The 23,194-nt window shown below is 42.9% G+C and overlaps 2 protein-coding genes across 11 annotated transcripts in view; both read right to left on the reverse strand.

Moving 5' to 3' along the window:
• Window positions 1-1,558, reverse strand: part of LOC113011748 (regulator of G-protein signaling 6-like) — a 46,811-nt gene extending 45,253 nt beyond the window's left edge. For 3 of the 8 annotated variants that reach the window (XM_080294185.1, XM_080294184.1, XM_080294183.1), the window contains exon 1: window positions 1,220-1,556. The gene's annotated coding sequence lies outside the window, so the exon portion shown is untranslated. Of the gene's footprint in view, window positions 1-1,219 lie in introns of all 8 variants that reach the window. The other 5 variants (XM_026151458.2, XM_080294187.1, XM_026151457.2 and 2 more) reach the window with 2 other exon arrangements.
• Window positions 1,559-7,423: 5,865 nt separating this feature from the next.
• The window catches only part of LOC113011888 (signal-induced proliferation-associated 1-like protein 1), a 37,548-nt gene continuing 21,777 nt past the window's right edge, over window positions 7,424-23,194 (reverse strand). For 2 of the 3 annotated variants that reach the window (XM_026151716.2, XM_080293609.1), the window contains exons 6-21: window positions 22,990-23,093; window positions 22,582-22,739; window positions 17,353-17,932; window positions 15,952-16,226; window positions 15,583-15,834; window positions 15,335-15,478; window positions 15,070-15,224; window positions 14,905-14,987; window positions 14,178-14,596; window positions 13,143-13,349; window positions 12,365-12,527; window positions 11,140-11,341; window positions 10,165-10,314; window positions 9,831-9,960; window positions 9,488-9,566; window positions 7,424-9,391 (exon numbers count right to left, since the gene is read on the reverse strand). In XM_026151716.2, the coding sequence (XP_026007501.1) occupies window positions 9,248-9,391; window positions 9,488-9,566; window positions 9,831-9,960; window positions 10,165-10,314; window positions 11,140-11,341; window positions 12,365-12,527; window positions 13,143-13,349; window positions 14,178-14,596; window positions 14,905-14,987; window positions 15,070-15,224; window positions 15,335-15,478; window positions 15,583-15,834; window positions 15,952-16,226; window positions 17,353-17,932; window positions 22,582-22,739; window positions 22,990-23,093 (3,245 nt within the window). In that variant the 3' untranslated portion in view covers window positions 7,424-9,247. The remainder of the gene's footprint in view (window positions 9,392-9,487; window positions 9,567-9,830; window positions 9,961-10,164; window positions 10,315-11,139; window positions 11,342-12,364; window positions 12,528-13,142; window positions 13,350-14,177; window positions 14,597-14,904; window positions 14,988-15,069; window positions 15,225-15,334; window positions 15,479-15,582; window positions 15,835-15,951; window positions 16,227-17,352; window positions 17,933-22,581; window positions 22,740-22,989; window positions 23,094-23,194) is intronic. The other variant, XM_026151717.2, reaches the window with a different exon arrangement.

A 23,194-nucleotide genomic window follows, 5' to 3' on the forward strand; every position in this document is an offset into this window, starting at 1 on the left:
AATGTAAAATGTCTTTTTAACCATTTGCTGGTCCTTTAATTGGGAGATGAGACTGGTGAGGAAGTAGATCACATAGTTTAACACATCCTTAATTTTTGGTGTGAGAGAAGAAAGCTGCAATTCATTGTTGTTGACAGTTATTCGTGTTTAAACAGAGCTGTGATAAGCTACCGAGGGGCAAAGAATAGTGGATACAGATGGCATTTTATGACAGGGACACGTGAGCGTGCTCAAATGAAACCTTCATACATTAAACCTGCAGCTGGCATGGGGGATTTGGAGTGGCTGTATTATATAATTGCAACTCGCAATGTTACAACTTACTTCAACTTTTGAAGACAATAGCCGTGACGGAGACAGGGGGGGGGGGGGGGGGAATCATCGGTGTTACCGGTTCGAACAGCAGCAGCCGTGCAAGGTGGCTTCGTCACTGTAGCTTTCATTTATTACACCGTAGAGCATGGTGATGCGCATGAGTGAATAAGTAATCATCCGCTCTTTCCTCACTGTTTGTTATTGCCACCAGAAGTGCAGAGTGCAGCACTCCTCATTGGCTAACACGTCTGTGCTCTTTTTAGAGTCTGAGCACATTAGACAGCTAATCTTTGCGCCTGCCTCAAGGGTCGTATACAGACAGAGGAGGTATGGATTGCATAGCACCTGTTCGAAGAAAACAATAGTGTACCAGTAGTTCAAAGCTGTAATTCTGGAGAGCAACTTCCTTCTAATGAAGCTGCTCAAACATGCAAACCCACAGACGCCTGTCCAAGAGAAACAGATGAAACAGGCATACTGAGAGCTGCTGAAAGAAACCCAAGTGGGCCACATATGCCCTCATGTACACCACATGTGTGTATGTGTGTGTGCGTGTGTTTCTACCCATGCATATCCACAAATCTAAGCACGCAGCAAAATCCAATTCATGAGGAAACACAAAAGGACATTGCACACACACACACACACACACACACACACACACACACACATATTCACAGAGGCAGACCCCCTGTGAGTCCACAGATGCCCGGTCAACTGAAACAAACTGGAATAAAACTGGCAGAGAGCTTGCAGAAAGAGACACGCAACAAGCCGTGCTCCAGTTACAGCCAGAGCCATAAAAACAGCGAGTCCCAAAGCCCTGTTCACTTGAGGCAGGCGAACGTCTGCAGTGCAACATCTGTGACACCTGACAGTTGCTGATACTGAAGCGTTTTATTACCTTAACAACAAAATATCGCCCGGTCCACTCGGCTCCCCCTGGCTGGCTTCCCCTTAGCAACAAGCAGCAGGCAGGTTCATGGTATAATTGGCACAGGGAGAGAGAAGGGGATGGAAGCAGTGGAGCAGCGAGAAAAGAGAGAGAGAGAAAGAAATACAGAAGGGAAAAGAAGCTGGTTGGCCACTGCAGTATTCCTCTAGTTCTCCTCCTCCTCTTCTTCTTCTTCTCTCTTCACCAGCCCTGCCTTGCCCCGGCAGTTCAGGAGATCCTCATGTGTGCACCTCGTTCATCCCCCCTCTCCCTCTGTCTGCATGTGCACGACTCAGAGCGAGAGCAAAAGAGAGAGTGTGTTAGGGAGGGAGGGAGGGAGGGAGGGAGATCAAGTTGAAAAAAAGGGGGGAGGGATGAAGGAATTAAAGAGAATATAAAGAGGAAAACAGAGGGAGGAGAAAGACGGGCAGGAAGAGAGAGCGAGAGAGGGTGTGCGTGCATGAGAGAGAGAGAGAAGTGGATGCACAGCACAGAGAAAAGGAGGACAGAGAGATGCACACTGCAGCAGCAGCAGCGCCCACTGATGCTGAAAATAAGAAACATTTCATTAAGCGGATATTGAAATGCTAATATAAAAACAAGTTAGTGAGCACACACTTACACACACACACACACACACACGCTGGCTATAAATACATATCCCAGACTCTTTGAGCAAGCAACCTCAGAGAAAATGCTTTCATTATGCATTCAAAGCTCATGTATGAGAAGCCGCCCGGGTCCCAAAATTAGACTTTTTCTTGTATTTCTTAGTGGGGTGGGGGTGTGTTTCTTTTATCACGGACAAAGTCCACTTTCCATGTCCTCGAGTACGCCGAACATCCTCTCATGTTTCTTCCTCCACCCATTCAACCCATTCTAAATGCATGTTCTCCTCCCGTCCTCTCTTCATGTACACTCATTCAAGCTTAAATGGCAAACCCAAACGAATGAACCTTTTTCTTTTTCCCCCCGTCCGCCATAAATTAGATCCCAAAAGCCCCCGAGAAACACAGCCCAGAAATACATGGCATGGCCAATTTGTGAGTGCACGCGTGCAGAGTGTGCACACACACACACACACACACACACACACACACACACACACACACACACACACAGATGCCTGGGTTTGACAAAGCCGGTTCACCAGCTATCAAGGAATTGTGTAGCCTGCTCCTCTTCACTGCACTTTTCCTTCTGTTTTTTCCACAGCGTGCTGTTTGGCACGGACCTCTCCTCGTTGCTTTTTGAAAATATTTGAGGAAGCTTCAAAATGTTCTTCACAACACGCAGGTTTAATCAAGCCTGAGAGATAAAAAGCCGCACTTCTCATTATTAGAAGTACAATTTGTTCGGTGTGTGTTTCTTCAGGCAAAGAGCAGATTAAAATTTGAACAGCCCGAAGCTGCTACTGTTCTCTGTAAATGTTGTAACCAAGGGAAACTGAGGTCACAGATACTCACCCTTACCCTGCACATTTTCCCACTACTTATAGACAGGGAAAGAGCAGGAGTGTTACATCCTCCCAAAACTACAAAACTACTATGATAACTACACATTTACCCTTTTCGTACATCTGCAGTGATACATAACACACCTCACCCGCAGAATACAAACTGCATATGATCCATGTACCATCTTTAACAAGGTGACAGACAGGCAGCCGGCAGACAGGCAGGGACTCTAATCTGCTTTGAGGGGGCCAGTCCTGCCATAATCTGCATTAATGCTAAATTATTGAACAGCCTGCTCAGATCCACACTACTGCCAGAGACCAACAGTGCTAGCCACACACAACACAGCAAAGATCTCGCTTGCTTTTAGAGAGACTTAAGAGGAATGTTTTTAGGCTTTTTGCCAGATTTTACATCTAAATATGTGGAGATACACAGAATAGATTCATTATTTAAAGAAATTATTGTGGATTGGTTTGCTGTTTTTTAAGGCTGTCTGAAAATATTATTTGCATTACTATTGGTACCATGGGAGTGTCATGCTAGTCTACAGTACTGTGCAAAAAAACCTCTCAATAATTAGTATAACCACCTTTATTCTACAAATCCTGAACTCTCTTCCACAAGCTTTGTTCAGTTTATTTAAGTAGTCTTTAGGAGTAGTTCTCCGGGGTTCTTGAAGGACTTTTTGGGTGTTTTTCTGTTCAGATATCATCTTACTGCATGACCACTGAGATTATTGTCATGCTGAAAATGAAGTTGATATTAAAGATGCTTTCTAGATGATCAGCTACAAGGACTGAACTAGAACATGAGGGAAAGGGCAGCCAATGTCCAAAGACAACATTTGAAAGACTTCAGAAAGCCTAGAGAACTGTTGCTCAAGACCGCTTTAAGTTTTAAGTTACAAGAAAATCTGCTTGGAGGTAAAATATAAAGAAACGAAGGGCGGCTCAAGACTTTTGCACAGTACTGCATATGCACTACTAGCCTTGCATGTCTGGATGCAGTTTTAAGATAACAGTGACATTAAGAAAAAGTGAAAGATTTATAGGGTATAATGTTAATAATACATAATTATCAATTATGTAAATGTTCTTGTTCGTTTTAGGTTTAGTTATGGTTACAGAGGCCTAATCTGTACACTCAACAACACGGCCTCCAATCACAAAACAAAAAGATGAATTTGACTGCTGGATATATACAATGTGTGTGTGTGTGTGTGTGTGTGTGTGTGTGTGTGTGTGTGTGTGTGTGTGTGTGTTAGCGATTAGCTATGAATTCTTTTAAACATGACAATTTGTTAACATCTGATCCAAAATAGCCCAGGAAGATCAGTCCTAAGCAAATGCGGCTTCAGCAGTCTGTGTAACACATTGTCATCATCTTACACTGATAGTCTTTCAAATACAAATTCCCTCTCCGCCGCCATGCTAGCAGCAGAGCTGTCATTGCCGGGTAGACAGCTACAATATATTACATTTCATGACTTTTGCAATAATCAAATCAGAAGCAGAGTCCACCCCACTCTTACACTCAACAAAAATATAAACGCAACACCTTTGTTACTGCTCCCATTCCCCATGGGATGGACGTAGAGACCTAAAATTCATTCCAGATACACAATATAACCATCCCTCCCAAACAGTGGTCACAAATCAGTCCAAATGTGTGGTAGTGGGCACATCTGCTATATTGAGATAATCCATCCCACCTCACAGGTGTGCCACATCAGGATGCTGATCTGACATCATGAGTAGTGCACAGGTGTACCTCAGACTGCCCACAACAAAAGGCCACCCTGGAATGTGCAGTTTTGTCTCACAGCAAAATGCCACAGATGCCACAAGCAATGAGGGAGCGTGCAATTGGCATGCTGACAGCAGGAATGTCAACCAGATCTGTCGCCCGTGCATTGAATGTTCATTTCTCAACCATAAGCCGTCTCCACAGGCGTTTCAGAGAATATGGCAGCACATCCAACCGGCCTCACCACCGCAGACCTCGTGTAACCACACCAGCCCAGGACCTCCACATCCAGCAGGTTCACCTCCAAGATCGTCTGAGACCAGCCACCCAGACAGCTGCTGGAACAATTGGTTTGCACAACCAAACAATTTCTGCACAAACTGTCAGAAACCATCTCAGGGACGCTCAACTGCATGCCCGTCGTCCTCATCGGGGTCTTGACCTGACTCCAGCTCGTCGCCGTAACAGACTTGTGTGGGCAAATGCTCACATTCGATGGTGTCTGACACGTTGGAGAGGTGTGCGCTTCACGGATGAATCATGGTTCACATTGTTCAGGGCAGATGGCAGCTGAGAATGTCCCAGTTCTTGCATGGCCAGCATACTCACCGGACATGTCACCCATTGAGCATGTTCGGGATGTGCTGGACCGGCGTATACGACAGCGTGTACCAGTTCCCACGAATATCCAACAACCTCGCACAGCCATTGAAGTGGAGTGGACCAACATTCCACAGGCCACAATTGACAATCTGATGGACTCCATGCGACGATGTGTTGCACTGCATGAGGCAAATGGTGGTCACACCAGATACTGACCGGTTCTGGGTCCCCAGACCCCCAATAGCGCAAAAAACTGCACATTCCAGGGTGGCCTTTTGTTGTGGGCAGTCTGAGGTACACCTGTGCACTACTCATGATGTCAGATCAGCATCCTGATGTGGCACACCTGTGAGGTGGGATGGATTATCTCAATATAGCAGATGTGCCCACTACCACACATTTGGACTGATTTGTGACCACTGTTTGGGAGGGATGGTTATACTGTGTATCTGGAATGAATTTTAGGTCTCTACGTCCATCCCATGGGGAATGGGAGCAGTAACAAAGGTGTTGCGTTTATATTTTTGTTGAGTGTATGTCCCAATAGTGCCAACAATATAAACATTAACAGTTGAGACAGTTGAGATGTTCAAACACTACAAGAATCATATTTAGCTCATCTAAATGTCACTGCTAAAGGCACATAAGACTAGATTATCTTTCACATTTGTTTTAACTGGATTCACAAAACAAAGGGACTTCTAAGAGAAACTACTTTAGTGATGATTACTTAGCAGTGGCTCAGTAGCCAGAAACCTGCAATCTCAGCAGTGACTATGTTTTTGCTACCCCTACCTTAGCTTTGCCATTAACCAGGGTAAAGCGCTTCATATGTCTCCGAGCAGACTGCTCTCTCACTTGTCATATTAGTAAACAACACTTGATGGCACTAACAATAGTCGTGGCAAAAGTACAGAAATCCTATACTTCATCAGACGTACAGATACAACTGTCTAAAAACAGTCCAGCAAAAGTTAAAGTACTGATTCAATTTCTTTACTCAAGTAAAAGTTAAAAAGTACAGGGTCTGAAATCTAAGTAAGCAAGCAAAAGTAGCTCTTTGAATTATGTTTCTACCAGCTGTTTTTTGTGTTATACTAATGTAATGATAAATCTTCTAATATTAGAAGAGGGGAATACAAATTTTACTTTAATTTCTAAACAAAAAAATGAGGAAAATTTTAAAAAGAATCTTTATTTTCTGATGCCTACATTGTAGAACCTGATTGAACAAGATGTTTCATGAGTTGTCCTGGCTGATTTACATCCTCTTCACTGACAGTAACCGGTTATGCTGTCTTTTTTCTAGATGCTATAAAGTTGGAATTCATCATCAGCTAAAATTCACATTAGTCTCTTCCACACTTGATGTATCTCTGACCATGAGCACTGCAGCCACTGTGCACTAACAAACTGTTCTTCGCCTTAATTTCATCACAACACTGATCTGCGATTATGCATCTTTCATCTCTTCTTTATGCGACGTCCCCTGGTGATTAATACACGAACCAGACTTTCTTTTATTTGTTCCTGTTTAGCCTTAAATTGGTTTGATGTTTGAAGGCCCACAAATTGGTTAAACCAAAAGTAACAAGCCTGCTTTGAAAATGTAAAAGTACAGATATTTTTTAAAATGTAGGGCGTAAAAGTAAAAAGCTATCAGAAAAAAAAAAAACCTCAAGTATAGATAATTGAAAATTCTACTCAAGTACAGTAACAAAGTATTTGCACTTGGTTACCAGCTCTCTGGCAGGTTTAAGCCATTCAAAGCAGCACATCACTTGTAAAGATGTCTTATTGGTTAAAAATAATAGAGTGCTACCAAACATTAAAAAAAGACACCACCATCCCTTATTTTAATTTTACAATACAAAAATAAGCATTAATATCTGTTCTATTTCTGCAGTCGCTGATTAAAAACAGGCAGAAATAGATTACATCTTCAGTTATGGCATGAACTCAGAAGGTCATTTTAATAATAGCAGGTTTGATACAGAATAACTGCTATTTGAATGACTAAACATCCAAACAGGCCTAAATCACACCAATCACCTGCTGGATGCATAACGGTCCACGTCTCCGCCCTGCCTTCTCTCAGGATATCCTGATCAATCAATCTGTCCCACGCAGCCCTGAATGTGTCTGGACAACCGCCTTGTGTAATCAAGCTTGAGTGGAAAAACAGCACCTCTCTGTTAATCACAATGCAACAGCGGGCAGCCACAAGGCCGCCAACAGGTATCCATTTACTCAAAGCCACCTCATATAACCCCCAGCAGTTGTGCTAGTTTCCTATTTTGCTCTTGTTGATGAATGGCATGTCTAAATCGCAGTACATTAGTACAGACCACTCAGCAAGACAAAGTGTAATTGAACAAAATATCTTTAATAGATATAAACTTTTTTTGTGTGTTTGTTTTTACACATCACAGCTCAATGGAAACAGAATCACATGCTGACACACATGTTAAGAATGAAGGCATAGGGGCAATCTGCTACCGTACGGGCCTACGACTCATTTTGTCTGAGTCGGGCTTGTGGTTCCACTCTGCACTAGCAAGTAAAGCAGAAAGACATCAAAAATAACTGTAAAAAATAAGAACGAAGGTGCGATTTTGATGAATATTAAACTCTCCTTATATACAGTTGCACAGCATCAGGGTACAAAAGGAAATAGTTAAAGTATGAGGCTTAAATGAGGACTGAGCTCGGTCATCTGCAGATCAGATTCTGTGTGGGCTTTCGCGCAGATTTACAGAAGTACAGAAAACTGTAGCTGGGATTTCAGGATTTACACAGCATCTTATCTGCAATAATATAACAGTACCAACTGACTCCATCCAAAGTTTTAGGGATCAGATTGAGGCATTTTAGCGTGCTATGGGAGGAAAAGGATGTGAGCTCACTGTAGTAGTATTTTACATCTTGTCAACACTAAGTGGCGCTCTCAAATCAATCCACTGCAGCAGGCAAACGTTTTTAGGATTAGAAATATCAATATGTTTTCTAGCACTGTACTCTGGATCAAAAGTTACCCGGCTCCTGCTGGAAACGTTTGAGTCAAAGGATACATCTTGTCACGTAGGAAACCATTACTTGTATATACTGTACATATCTGTACAGTATATACAAGTAATGGTTGTTTTGCTTTTCTTGGCCATCATCTTTGACATAAATACTCTTTACATTATTATATCAAGGGAAGGCATGAGAAAAATAAATGTGAACATCACATATTTACAATAATCTGAATAAGTGACACTGAATTGTCGATTTCTATCTTTATGGCACCCATATTGTGTTTGTAATATATATATTTTTATATCTTTTCATGTGACCAGTAGTCCTATACAAGTTTTACTTGCAATAACCCTCGCTACACTTGCACAGTCTTTTACATAAGCGATACAGACAGGCACTCGACCTTACAGTGTTTACAGTATGTGCTATGCAAAGGGTCTGTCTGTCTATCTGTGCCTACCTACCAACACTAACCATCAAAAATGCAACTCCCATCCTCTCTTATAGTATTTACTTCACCTTTTTTCTCTTTGTTAGTAATACAAAAATAATCAGATCAGTGTTGTTATCTGTGAACTGGGAAAACTGGAGAATGTCTTAACGGCAGCACATTTACAGCACACCTGTCAATTAAGATCAGGGACTATATTCAGCAACTCTTGAAGAAATTTTAATTTGTGTTAGAGTTTTTTGTTTAATTGGAAATCCGTTCACTTAAAATTAGGTTACAGCTGGGGAGCTAAACAGTGACTTTAAATCCCTTTAGGTTTGGGTTAGCTTTGAAATCGTGCTCTCGCTTTCTCTGACATGCAGGAATACCAACAGTCCATTCAAGGGGGGGGGGGGAAACAAAAACATTATATTTTATGAGCTCCTAAGTAAGGGAGAGCATGCCGATGAAAACTGACACACAGATACGCCGCTGCTCTTTTTTGTCTATCACCCTGGATTCTCCTTTGTCTTTTGTGGTCACTGTTCAAACAGATCCATGAGGCTGAGGAAGGATGATGTTTACATCCATGTTGGCACTAGTTTGTAACAGTACAAGAGCGACACTGTTTTGTTTTTTTATGTGATTCTGCTGTGCACCGAACATTACTGAAGAGTTTGAAATCAGCTTGAGTAGTGGTTATTCTCCCAGTGGAGAGCAGGTCAGCAGCAGCGTGCATCAGTTCATGTCGATGGTGTTAAAGACCCACTCTGTAAACTTCTTCAGCTTGGCGGAGGCGCTGTAGGACTCCTCGAGGAGACGCTGGTTGTCCTCTCGCAGGCCCTCAATTTGAGCTTGTAGTGATGCCTTGGCATCCTTCTCCTAATGGTTACAAAAGGCAGGTTCATACTTAGATTTTGCATCTATGTTTGAGGCTGTGCCGAAGAGGAACAGGATCAATCTAGCATCACAAATCACCTTCTTTAGGTCCTCCTGTAGTGCCTTCACCATGGATTCTAGCTGGCTCACTTTCCCCATCAAACAAGCTGGAGTCTCTCTGTGAGAGGAAAAAGCTTGACATTAGCTGGGACCAACATCTCACCTTAAATGATGGGTAAATGTTTCTTAGTCCAGTCTTTCTCAGTGATGGTACATGTAGCTTAGCAATCCCCAACAAACACTATTGTACTACTGGCAGGATTCATCGGTGATGCAGTGGTGTGCGATTTGCGGAAAATCAGTGTTTTTGGTGGCACACTTCTGGAAAAACCAGTGGATGAAAGCAAACATTGGATCTAGGCCATGACCTGAGGCCTCTCACCCTGGCGAAGGCTGTCTCAGTGGAGCCGCCTGAGGCTCGGCCTGCTGGGGACTGGTGGCTGCTGCTGCTGCTGCTGCACTCTCAGCCATGGAGTTCTCCTCCTGGGCTGCTAGGAAAACCAGCCTCTGCTCTGATGTATTAAAAAAAAAAGTCAAATGTTATGTTATCTGACCTAAACAGAGAACAAATACAGTGTAACAGTGCCCTCTTCTGATAAAAAATTAAGATAGCAGGTGGATTTCTCTATTACAAAACTAACTTAACCTTCACTTCAAATGTCTTTTTGTTGGTGGTTTGTTTTTAAGGATGAAATGAAAACATGACGCCTGGTTACCCTCAAAGGCCTTGGCAGCATCTACCAGGTGGGCCCAGTCAAGCGGGCCATCTGCCCCCGTGTCAGGCAGGGGCATGAGGACAGGCTCTTGCAGCTGTTGTTTCTTCCCCTCTTGGTCCAGCTCTGAACTGTCTGGGGCTGACAGGTCTCCTGGGAAGGAAAAGAACACAGTCAAACACAATGAATGAGATTTGTATCTGTTTTTAGGGGGCTGAAGATGGGAAACTTTATAGTCAATGCTTTTAGCACGGCATGGCCAAAAGACTTTTTCCGTAGCAGTGTGCTTAGTGTGTTTAAGCTTTTATTCCATTATCTGCAGATTTACGCATACTGTATATACAGTATTGTGTAAAAATCTTTAGCCACCCTCATATCTTTAGATTTTGTTGGGAAAACTGGAAATGGATGCGAAGAGGTATGCAAACGTACATGGTAATACAACATATAAGGCAAAAAAAGAGTTTGTACAATTCTAACAAGCTTAAAGTTCCAATAATACTTCGCATGACCACTTTTATTCTTCAACACAACTCTTTTAGACAAGCTTTCCTCTCATTTCTTTAAGTATCCGTCGGGAATAGTTCTCCGGGCTTCTTGGTGGACATTAAAAGCTCTTCCTTAGATGTCGGCTACATTTCTGTTCTGTTCTCTCTCAGGATGATCCTACACTGCTTGCGTAACGTTGAGCTCTGGGGAGGACATTCTTTTTCAATCCAGGTTTGCTGAAGACATCTTTAAAAAATTACAACAAAGTCAGGCTCCTTGGAACAAAAAGAAAGGGTTGGCTCAAGACTATTGCACAGTAGTCCATCTGCTCCATTATGAACAAGAGGTCACCACCGCAGCACATAACGAACCATGTTTGAGTTAGAAGGTTTTTTAACGTGGGAAACTCTTCCCGATTCCTGATGCGGATGCGTAAACCACTACGCTTTGGAGCCACTACAAGTTCAATCACATAAACTAGATGTTTACCGAGGGATTTGTGCGATGCTCGCCGACTCGGTCCGTGGCGGGCGATGGGTGAACGTGGCATGGTGGAACAGGAGAAAAGAAGGTCAGTAGGCGTTTCACGCTGTCCACTAGAGGACGGCTCCCTCTGCCCGCTGTAAATGCTCTCATCAGACAGGGTTCTCTGAAGGGAACGTCGACTGGGTGGGGGGCCTGGAAACAACGGCTTCACGAAGGGATGGAAGCAGACGAGAAGACTCAGGTAAAAAGCGAGAAAAAGAAAAGCTGCATGAAAACACTGAAGGGTTTTTATTAATATTCTATTGGGGTTGTGTCATATCATATTGTCCGTGATAGTAATAATAAACACTTTTTAGCAGGGCTTTAAACAGCTGGTTAAAAACCTCAACCCAATATGTTATATCCCAGGTAGTTTCATCATGTGGTCTTGTGCGGCCCCTGAAGAGTTACAATATCAGGTTACATTAGCTGTTGTTAAACTAAAGTACTTTTTGTGTTTGTGAGAACCTTCACAGACATAAAGTATTTAACAGATATTTTATATTTTGCTTACAACTTCCAGGTTACCTAACATGCTATTGTGCTTACATTTGACTTGTGAAGCTTCGCTACTATGCAACCATAATACTGCTGGCACCTCGTTTTAAAACAGTCCTTGGTGAAATGACAAACACTACATGACCATGAACATAGACTTCCTTACTTGGACTGATGATGAGGTGAAACTGATATTTTAAGCAGCACAAGATGAACATAATGTATACACAGAGACAGAAAACAAGCCTTAATTTGTTATCAAAGCAAATGTAGTGGTTTATTAGAGTGGTACCAGGAGCATTATCCATAATCATACAGTTACAGTAGCGGGAAAAGAGTAGAGCCTGACTGATAGCGATACTGTACCAATATTTGGTTGATTCAAAACGCTGATATTCTCTTATATCACCTGATTTTTTTTTCTTTGACACAGGAAATGTAAACATATTTCTTTAACATTTCTTATGTGTAGTTATTTATTTACTCGTTTAAGAGCTGCCCGACTTTGCTTGGATCAGCATGTTGTTTTGTTTGTGGTGTTCCTAACAGTTGCGGAGTGCCATCTGGTGGACAAAGTATGATAGCACAGTTAAAGGGTGTTTCTTCAGTATTGACCACTATAAATGCTAATACCGACAGATCGTCAAATTGCTAAGTAATATAATAGCTTATCGAAAACATCTCCCTGTACCTTCTCTTCATTTGTAGTGGGTGGAGGGCTGTCAAGTGTGATGAGCTTCTTTAAGTCTTCCTCCAGGCTGGACTTCGCAGTGTGCCGCTGGGGAGACTGGGAGCCCCGGAGATTGGCCCTGAGCTGGGGTTGACCACCCAGCAAACCATCACTCTGGTGCCGTCTGAAGATTAACATAAAAAAAACAAAAAACAAAAACGAATTCAGGCAGAAATCTCTAGAAACGACAAAGCATGTCTGTGATTAGCAGCAACCAGTTCAAATGCTCAGAATGGCAATGGCAGCTGTAACTGTTCCCAAACCAAGCTGTTGGCGATCTGTAGTCGAATAAATTACTGATTTATTGCGCCAGGAAAAACCGGTTTGTGTGAAAACATTTACCACCAACACAAAAGATAGCAATCGGCTTTCTGACCAAATTCAATATGTGAGAATAAGAGTGCAAATTTTTTTTGTCTTCCTACAAACCAAAGAATATTGATCTAGAATATTACAGGGTACAATACAAAGCACCTTCAGAAAACTATAAATAAAACTGAATAGAGTTGAATTGATGTGGGGAAAAATAAAAACTCACCACACGGTGGCGCTGCTGACCAACTTTTTAAACAACACCTTTAAAATTAGCTGACCACTCAGTGAGACAAAGATAAAATATGTCGACATGATTGACAGCAGGATCCACTCTGCACTAAGTTATAATATTTTATCTGCATGCAATGGTGCTTTAGAAACAATTTTGAACAGATGTTTAGTAAAATAATTATTTCCATCTTACTTGCGAGTGCTGCCAAAATCCACCGAGTTAACAGTTCCCCCAGGCTTCCTCCAGCCAATGAGATACTTTGAGGTGGCTCCTTGACGAGGGTAGAAGCTCTTGGAACCTGGGGACTGGGAGTTTGAGGATGTGGGTGATGTGGGCACAGGAGCAGCCTCATCCTGGGGGGACATGGGCCTGCAGCCTGATGGACCAGAAGAGGCTGAGCTGGGGACAAAACAAAAAGCAAGGGCAGAAAAGTGTGACGCAGCCTTACAATTTCATCAGTATCAAACACAGAGAGCAGACTGATTGAAAAGAAAATGCATTAGTGATGCATTTTCATTGCACTGATGTATTTTATTTTTCTTAATGTTTAACTATCAAATTACCTTAGTTACCTTTAATAAAGCTGAACAAACAACAAAGAGCCAGGCATCCTTAAAACCCATTAGTAAAGGTGTTCCTTCAATATATGTATCCAGATATCTCTGCAGACTGGATAAACCGATGAATTCATAAATATTAAATAAGAACACCGTGTCCTTGCACTTCATTTTCAGCTCTTTAAAATAGCATTCCTACAGAGTTTGACATTAATGCTTGAATTTTCCAACATCGAGTTTTGTGTCTGTGCACGAACTATAAAACAAAGCTGCCAATGTACAGGTCTGGTGGAGCCGAGTTATTTCTGGCTGAGTGAAGAAGAGAGGCAGGAAAGCTTTAGTTGATTCAAAGGAAGTGGGATTTAGAGGAGGGGGGAACAGTGCTGAGCTCACAGTCTGCATTTCTAGCAACTTCAAGCACTTCCTTTCTATCATGGATACCCAGAGACGGAGATACATGCAAATGCAAAACCACAGACACAGATATTTCATTCTTCCGCTCCCCCTTTGTTAGTGCCAAACCGCAGAGCTTTGGACTTCTTTTCAGCCGGGACAGTGCAGGATATATCTGGACTACAATGAATCACTGTCTGTTTAATGAAACACTGATGCAAAGGATCAGATTCCTAGACTGCCTATGTAGCTAAATTCTAACAGAACAGCAGCACACCTGGAGTGGGCGGCGCCATCACTTGGGCTATAGGAGCCGCTATCGGGACCAAGTGGCAAGGATAAGGGGCTCTTCCCTGGGATCTCGGTGCCTTGAGAGATGACAAGACAGTCTGGAGTTGGAGGTGAAGTGTCAGCGGCCATCTGGCCGTCTGGTGGCTCATCCTGCCAAGGGATTTTGTCTTTTGCCATGAAGGCACCAGTGGAGGAAGCCGTGCTGCTCTGCGTGGCAGTGAAGGAGGTTGCGTCAATGCCGCTGTCGCTGGAGGTACCCTGAAGATAGCCACTGAGATCCAGTTCACTCCGCACTCCGGAACGGGAGCCAACTTCGTACCACTTCTCGTCGCTGTGGGTGGAGCTGGAGGCGTTGCTTGACAGTGTGTTGCTGCTTGACTGGCTGGATGAATAGGGAGCATCTGCCTGTTACCAGATGAGAAATCTGCGATCAGTTTCTAGATAGAAAAACAGGACATTTTGCTGCAGCGTTCCCCCAAAGACTGTTTGTTTTTTGTCACCTCCCATAACTCCTCATGCTGCGATCATATTTACCCCAATGTTGGAAACATTTTAATTAGTGTGCTTAGCGTAGATTGGTTCATGGCACACAAACTTTAGCTCACAGTCATACGATGCTAACTGTGATTAAACAGCAGACCTCTTGTTAGCACAGGGCCTCCTTTATCAATTCAGGAAGGAAATTACATGTGGTGGTGTTGGCTATCACTCACCTTGGTGCTCTTGTTAGGAGACACGTGGCTGCTCTGCTCTGACGGCTGAAGTCGAGGAATCACCACCTTGGAAACCACGGTGTCTAAGACGTACGGAAAATTTAGAGCCCATAATGCAAAACATGTTTTTTGATTTACCAACACTGAGGTAGGAGTTCTGCCTACCTGAGCTGGGTTTGTCCCCTGATCTGCTAGCGGGATCACCCTCCCCAGGTCGTGACCATCCAACACCTGAGCTCGACGATACTTTGATCCCATTGGCGCCCTCACCTGCCACATGGCGCACAGATGAAACGGGGGACTGGCAGTTGTTATTAAACCTGAAGAGACATAAAAAATGTTATCTATGTTGCTGTGTAGCACACATCAAGTTTTAAGAAAATATATATTTATGAAATTTAGTCTGCATAATTTGTAGCGATGAACTCACCCATCAGGCATAGACTTTTGCCTCCAGTGGGTGGAGGCCATGGTGTCTGTGTAGGAGAGACTGGAAGGGGAGTTTGTGTTGTGCAGTGTGCGTCCCATCACAATGGAGCAGGCAAGGGCATAGTTGTCATTCCCTGGGGAATATCTGTGGACACATATGGATGCGATTAAAGACATATGTTACAACCAGACAGAAGTTAGCTCTGCATGTCTGCAAGTTTCATAACAGCATTATCGTTATTATGTGACCTTTTGGGGTTGAGCGGTCGACCATCGCTAGACACACTGCGGGGAATAGCAGCAGGATTACTTAAGTCTGTGGGCGGGGCCTTGATGAGGGTTCCTCCAATGCCAGCAGCACGCGTTTGAGGGCTGGATGAGGTGCGTGGCCACTTGGTGTTGTTGTTTGTGGAGCGAAAGGGAAACTTTAACTCATAGGGCATGCCTTCTTTGTGGTTCTTGTAGTCCACAAGTGGCATGTGGTAGATTTCTGAGCAGCCTCTGTTGGCACATGAAGCAATCGCAGTCAGAATACTTTAAGGATAGCTTCAAAAGCCACAAACCAACACATCAACTACAGTCTCTCTTGTATCCATTTGTGACTTATATCCACAGTACCTGCGTGGCGTTGAGTCTTCATGTGGAGGAATGATGACCACCTTTACAGTGACAGAGGTTCTAAGAAGATCAATCATTTGCTCGTGGGACAGCGAGGCCACGGACACCTTGCATATCTCCACTAAGCGGCTGCCCTGCCTGAGCCCAGCCTGCCAGGCATAGCCGTAGGGCTCCACCTCTGCTACGATCCCCTCGAAGTTGACATGAAAGCCCAGCTGGCCCAGGGCGTTACGACGTAAGGTCATCTCTGTGGTTTGGCTTCCCTTGGTCAACAACTAGAGAAAAGACGGTGTGAAAGATCAAGGTTGAGTCAGAAAGGTGGTGAAAAAAAAAGGGTGGATGAAATGTATTGTTAGTCACAAGCTGACGCACATATGTCAATAACATAACACGCATATCATAATGCATTTTTCTGCACAGTTAGCCTGATCCATGGCTCCAAGGGTTGAAGAAAATTTTTTGAGCAATCCGGTTAAAATTTCTTAAAATTGGTGTCTGTCAAATTTTTCAATTTTTCGGCCCTTTGAGCACCACATGGAAAATGCTAATTTGTTCAGTATTTCCAAAAGAAGAGAGCAAATTCTGCAGGTGATCTCTATAAAACTGGACGAGCAATGTCAAAACAATCCAGATGAATCTGGATAAAAAGCACCATAGGCTTTTACAGATCCTGTATATGCCTTTCTTTATTGAGTTCACCAAGTAGAAAACAGTGGTCTGAGTTTTGGATGTTAAAAAAAGAAGATGAAGAAGAAAGAGCTCTTTCCTGTACTGTCAGCAGGAAATCCTTTTTTACTTTATCATTAAGCAGAACTGCAGTGTCTGATGAATGATTGAAATATCCCATCAAAAGTGCCGCTTTATCTAGACCACAAGGAAACCCTCAGTAATGATATGAATTAAACTACTATGCATTATGCTTGGCATGACTTTTAATCACAGGGTCAGTGCAGCATCTGTGGCTTTCTGGTGAGTCCATAATTTCAGGCTACGCCCTTATGTTGCTGTAATCATCAACAATAGTTTTTTTTTTTCAAGCTACTGTTGTCAGGGAAGTGGACAAAGGGAGAGTGTGTCCTAACACTTAAAAAGACTTCACCAAGCACTTTTTGGCTGCATTATTGTTCACATACACAGTGACTCACAGACTGGGACTGGTTAGCTGGGTGATTTGGATTTTTACTAGATGATACTAGAAGATAACCAGCTAAAGAGTAAATATGCTGATATAAAAGTAAGAATGCTTTCACGATAGTCACAGCTCAAAGCATCTCTGTGTGTGTTTATTACAAGATGCTTGTCAGAGGTGCACTTTTTAAGGCCTGCAGCCTCTGATATCTGCAGCAGATGGTGTATGCTATACACATGTGTGGCTACAGAAGGTAACGGTGCCCCACTGACCTCCAGTCTTTTGACAACCTCTCCAAAGTCCTCCGTGTTGTTATTAATGGAGCGCAGCGATACGCTCTCACCGCGCTCATAGTAGATCTTCATAGAGGCGGGGCTCCCGGTTGACCAGCCAATCACATCGCGTGTGGCACAGTTAAACACGACCGCTTTGGCCTCTTGATCCAGCAGGATGATGAAGTCGTTTGAAATGGCCAACAGGCACTCGCGTTCAGCCCCGGCTACTTGATCTTCAGCATGAACCTGCCAGGTTATAGCCCCGAGGCTCCGTAGCTCCGCCCCGCTGTACGGACGCACCTTCTCCCGCCGTTTGTGTGCCAGAGAGATGAAGGGGAACTTCCCAGAGGGTTCCACTGATGTACTGGTCACGTGTCGCTCTGCCAAATCCCGCAGATACTCCTGCCGTGTCCGTGTTGCCATGGCGCCAAATTTATTTGACTTATGAGCTGCGTTCTCAGCGTTGATGACTTTGGCCAAAAGGAAGTCCCTGAACACAGTGGACTTGGGAAAGGTCACGCCTTTCGGGATTGGTGGGCCAAAGGAGGGAACGTCCTGGGAACGGGTGACGGCCACACTGCAGAAGAAAAAGAGAAAAAGAAGTTTTAAATACTCAAGAATTCATATTCTCTGGACTTTCCATTAGCAAAATTGTCAAGAAAGACAGCTGTATGTTTTGTTCCAGTTATAGATTCATTATGCATTCATTTTTAAAGGTTGCCATGACAGCGAAATACTTTTCTGTAAACACTGGGACACCATGAGCAACGTTATGGCTTTAAAGCAAGGGTGGGGAACTCCAGGCCTCAAGCGTCGGTGTCCTGCAGGTTTCAGATATCACCCTGGTCAACATACCTGAATCAAATGATTAGTTCGTTAGCAGGCCTCTGGAGAACTGCAAAACATGTTGAGGAGCTAATTTAGCCATTTAAATCAGCTCCATTGGATCAAGAACACATCTAAAACCTGCAGGCTTTAAGGCCTGGATTTCCCCCACCCCTACTTTAAAGGAAGGGCATTAGTCTAGTCATGAATTCCGAACTGACCAATCAGAATGCATTACAAGAATGCAAGTGTTTTGATGGCAAAATTTTCTTCCTGTAAGAAAAAATCCAAAAAGAAAACCAAAGGACACGGAGGAAGGAAGTGTTATTATGCATTGATAATTAGTTTTTGTTTCTTTGAGTTGGGGTTAAGGTCCAGAAGCAGGTATAAATAATTATTTCAGCCTTTTAGCTTCATTGACTCCTTATCATTGCGCACTATCTCCCAAGCGGCCAGGCTGAATTTCTTTGTAGCCAGATTAACAGAAAGTAGAATGATACCCCAGGATTGGCTCTGGTAAGGATGAGTTTACTGCATAAGCATGTATATTCAATTATTTTAAAAGGCATTTTAAAATTGCATATAACTTTTTTTTAAAAACACATTCATAAAAAGTGGAGTGTAGAATATGCATATGCAAAGATAAATAGACTGAATTAACACAACACAACATACAGTTTACTGTATGGTTACCTCACCTCTGACCTTTGCTCTAAAAAGGAGGGTGTTCTAATTCCTACAGGCAAAGCTCGCGTCTTGTCCACTGCTCATATTACATTTCTACACAATGGCCGTTTGAGTTAAATTACTATCAATTAGTAACTGTGTGGCGATGCTGCCTTCTACATGTTCTTCATTAGAAATCTGGGAAACTTTACAAGAAAAACCTTTCAAAAGACTTTAAACTACCAATGAGGAAAAAAACTTGTCTGCCTTCTTCCTTTATATAAGTATAGGGGCTATATATAGCTATAAGTGCATACGTGCATGTACACTAAAAACCGAAAAAACTAAGACGTGGTCTCGGATAAGCTACTTTGACAGTCCTGACAAAACTCCATCCAGCCCATTAAACAGATAACACAGCCTCTGCCTGTAGCAGAAATGCTGCAAACCATGGCCGACTGCACTCAGCATATAAATGCTATACATCCAATCCTAGATGACAAGCCAGCTCCCAGTGATGACACCCTGCCACTCTCTGCTACATCATGGTATATGGAGGAGCAGCACTGTGGCTCTGGCTCGCAAGCACAAACAAAGATCATTTCCTAAACAAAGATCTGGTTACGCAATCCTGCCTCGCTGGCCCCGTGTGACTTTGAGGCAGCGGTTGAAAGCAGCAGATTAGCACCCCGCTGGCCCCAGGCCACTTACTCCTTTAATGCTCCGGTTTGGCTCAATATGACCTGAGAATTATCCAGATCTCAGCAGCAGGCAATGACAGGCTATTAATAACTAGATGACTCAACAAATAAAAACATGCCCTTTATTAATAGAGATTAAAGAGGCAAATGCATTGTATTATAGTAAAGGGAAACAGGGGAGGAAAGAATCTCTTCATGTAAAACAAAGTTTCAAGCTAGCATATATGATGTGCAACAATTTAAGGAAGGAGTGTGAAAGGGAGGGCTACTGAGCAGCTGAACTGTAAATCCCTGCATCAGGTACTCTTGTATGGTTTTGACCACCACACCATAGCATGCTGAACTCAACACAAACATGTGTAACTTACCTCCTGTCTTCATCAAAAAGTAACCAAGCTCTTCAGATTACTGCATCGAAACACTTATATTCAATCAAGGCGGTAAACAAACTGTGCCGATGCTAACTTAATTCTTCCTTGTTCCTATAATACAACACCCAACATAAACCACGCAATACTGTGTAGCAAATCCTTGAGTTCTCGTGTCCAGACTCTTTTTTCTCCCCCCTTAAACCATCAGGGGAAGGCATCCAGGGAAAGACTTGTGACAAACAGTCAGGAGTGAAGTCTTAACACATGGTGCCTCAGTCCACACAGAATATGAGTTGAATTCGAAGACTGAGATTGTGCGGATGATTCTTGCGTAGGGTAGCAGGATTGTCTTCAAGGATTCGGTGTCTTGGGCCTCTCCATTTCTTCCATAAGGTAAACAACAAAGATTTCTCTCTTTCTTTCAGAGTATAAACTAAAAGATGAACCCTTTATGCAAAAAGAAAAACAAACGAAAGCAGCCACGAGTCAATGAGATGGAGTAGCTCATCAGAAAAAAAGAAAAGTCAGCACGGAGAAGAAAAATAAAAGGGCTCGAAATAAATTAGCCCAAATATGACGCCGCCGTGGCTGAACAGACAGAAGGTTGGCTCGACCTGTCTGCTCCTCAGGTTGGCTCTGTGAGCTCTGAGAAACACTGCTCTTAACAGTCCTCCCCACTCACATGCATGTCCATTGAAGAGAGCACTTCATGTGCATGGCGCTAACTCCTTCAGACCACTCCAACTCATGCTGCCCAAAGGCAAAGTGGCAAGCAAGGAAAGGAGGGGGAGGGAGGGTTGAGACTTGTATTTATATGAGTGTGTGAAGAGTGAGTCTTTGAGTGAATTAGTGTACGGCGGGTGGGGGGCAGTGTGTGCAAGTGAGCATGAGAAAGAGGTAAAAGGAGAAATGGGAGTAGGGGAGCGAGTGGGAGCAACTACATGTGTATAATATCTGTGTGTTCAAAGCACAGAAAGAGCATGTGCAGTGGGGTAGAAACGCATAAGTGTCAACGCCACACAGCTCCACGGGAGAACCCCCATCAATGTGACAGCTACTGCACAAGTAATTTCTTCTATCTGACAATAATCAAACTAATTCACACACATACAGATGTGCAGTGGAAACGCAGCTCACGAAGACGGGACAGCAGCCAGGCAACAGGCTTTTATGCTAGCGTTTGCCTTCCAGTCAGTGCTTTTGTCTTAATGCTACTGTAGCTACCTGCATGAAAACACATCTACAAGCTCTGAAAAGTGGTGTGGAGCTTTTAAGAGTCCCATAAAAGGATCCGGTCCCAGACAGAGATGCGAAGCCAAAATCAGATTTTCATTCAACGTCACTGCTGAGGTTTGTCAGTTTGACCCACTTAAAATTGCAATGCATCTCGTTTTCACTGCACATGCTCATACACTGCCAAAGCATCGTCATTCAGCATAAAATTCTGCTGTCTGGTCTCAGACACAACCTGCTTTGCAAAGATATGCACAAGGTTTACTTTATGTAATTTATGTACATTAATTTAAGTTAATGTATAACCACTACCTTTGAGGAGGCTAAACCTTGTTAAGGACTCTGCAGGTCCAAAGCGATGTTCTGTGCCTTTGAGCCTAAAGATCATGAAGGATCACACCAATAATCTTGCAGCAAAGCTACTTCCTCTTTTTAAGAAACAGCAAATCACAGAACAGGAAAGCACTGACTGCGAAAAGGAAGAATTAAATATTTTCACCATAATTTGCTTAAAAATAACATCCAGTGACTTTTGATAATTAACAGAAAATATAGCTCCTCATCTATAACATTGCTCATGTATTTATATTGCAGCACAGCTGCCTCTAGACAGAGGAGTGATAAGGGAAACGGGCCCATTTCTTTAACCTAAGCCATGTTAATCTGGAGTAAAACTGGTCACACCAGTTAACAAATTCATCTTGGCCCAGTCCCCAGAAATACCATAAGCTATGATTGTATACTCAGAGTATATATAAGATAACCTTTATAAGATAACCTTTATTAGTCCCACACGTGGGAAATTTGTTATATTTGTTATATACTCTGAGTATACAAAAAAATGGTTAAAGTACACAAGCTTAAGTAGAAGATGAGGTCGTACTGGACGGGGCTCCCTGGGATCTGTTTGTTAGAAAGTATGTGAACCAACACACTGTGCTGAAATCCATATTAAAACTAAATATGAGCATGTGCTCTGATTCAGTATCAGATTTATCAGGGAAGAATACCCCTTTGTCCTTGATCTGTATAAACACTTAATTTGGTTCCAAGCTAGACTTTAGTTTCCTTAATTCAGTTAAGGAAACTAAAGTCTAAAGTCAGTCCTTTGTTCAGCCAGCTTTATTCCTCTTTTGATGATCTTCCCCCTCACAACAAGACAGCTTGAGATATAATACATAAAGGCTTGCTGAGGTATACTAGGCCTCTTTTAAAGAACCAGAAAGGGTACAATTAAAAGCAGAGTCACGAGCTTGTCAGCCAAGAGACCACAGTTGTTTTAAAACTTGTTTTCCCTTTATTGTCCTTTGTGAATTCTTTTCATTTTCAATTTCGGGTCAAGTTTAGGCACTAAAAAGTACTTGGTTAGTTTACAGATTCAAAACAGGCTGCTCATGTTTCATCTCTGCTGGTCACGCTTAAAGACCCACCTGTAGCATGTGCTGTCGGAGCAGGGGTTGTGTACTCGTACGATGATGAAGACATGTTGAAAGTGGGAGCGAATAGTCTTGGGAGTGAAAGGGTGAGCTCCGGGCTCCTGGAACACTATGGTCACTATGTCGTTCCCAATGTGCCGCTTTCTCAGCAACTAGTCATTGAAAAACAAGGAATTTTTAGAGAGGCGTGACAACTGAATGTAAAAGTCATACAAAGGATTTGGTACGTTCCATTTACTGGCATTAAAAAAAAACCACATTCTTTAAAATGAAACCTGATTCCTGAATGATAAGTCATAACATTCCTCTCTGATGTCTTTGTGGCGCAAATAAAAAGAAGTTTTTCCATTTCCGAAAACACAACTCAGGACATACCACGAAATATGTACTCCCCATCTTTACCTGCTGTTTGTTGTTGGGCGTGTAAGGCAGCAGAGTAGACACATGGAACATGATCTCATAATCCTTGTATGAAGTGTACAGGGAGTGAGTGCCCGTGGAATCTGCTGCAGGAAAAATAGGAATACAGTGTTCAGACTCATTGTATCGCTACTGCCATTCATTTTTCTTTTCAGTGCTTTTTTGTGCAAGACAGGATGCAATTTCA

This window comes from Astatotilapia calliptera, chromosome 19, assembly GCF_964374335.1.
Source record: "Astatotilapia calliptera chromosome 19, fAstCal68.1, whole genome shotgun sequence".
In the NCBI taxonomy this organism is placed as follows: domain Eukaryota; kingdom Metazoa; phylum Chordata; class Actinopteri; order Cichliformes; family Cichlidae; genus Astatotilapia; species Astatotilapia calliptera.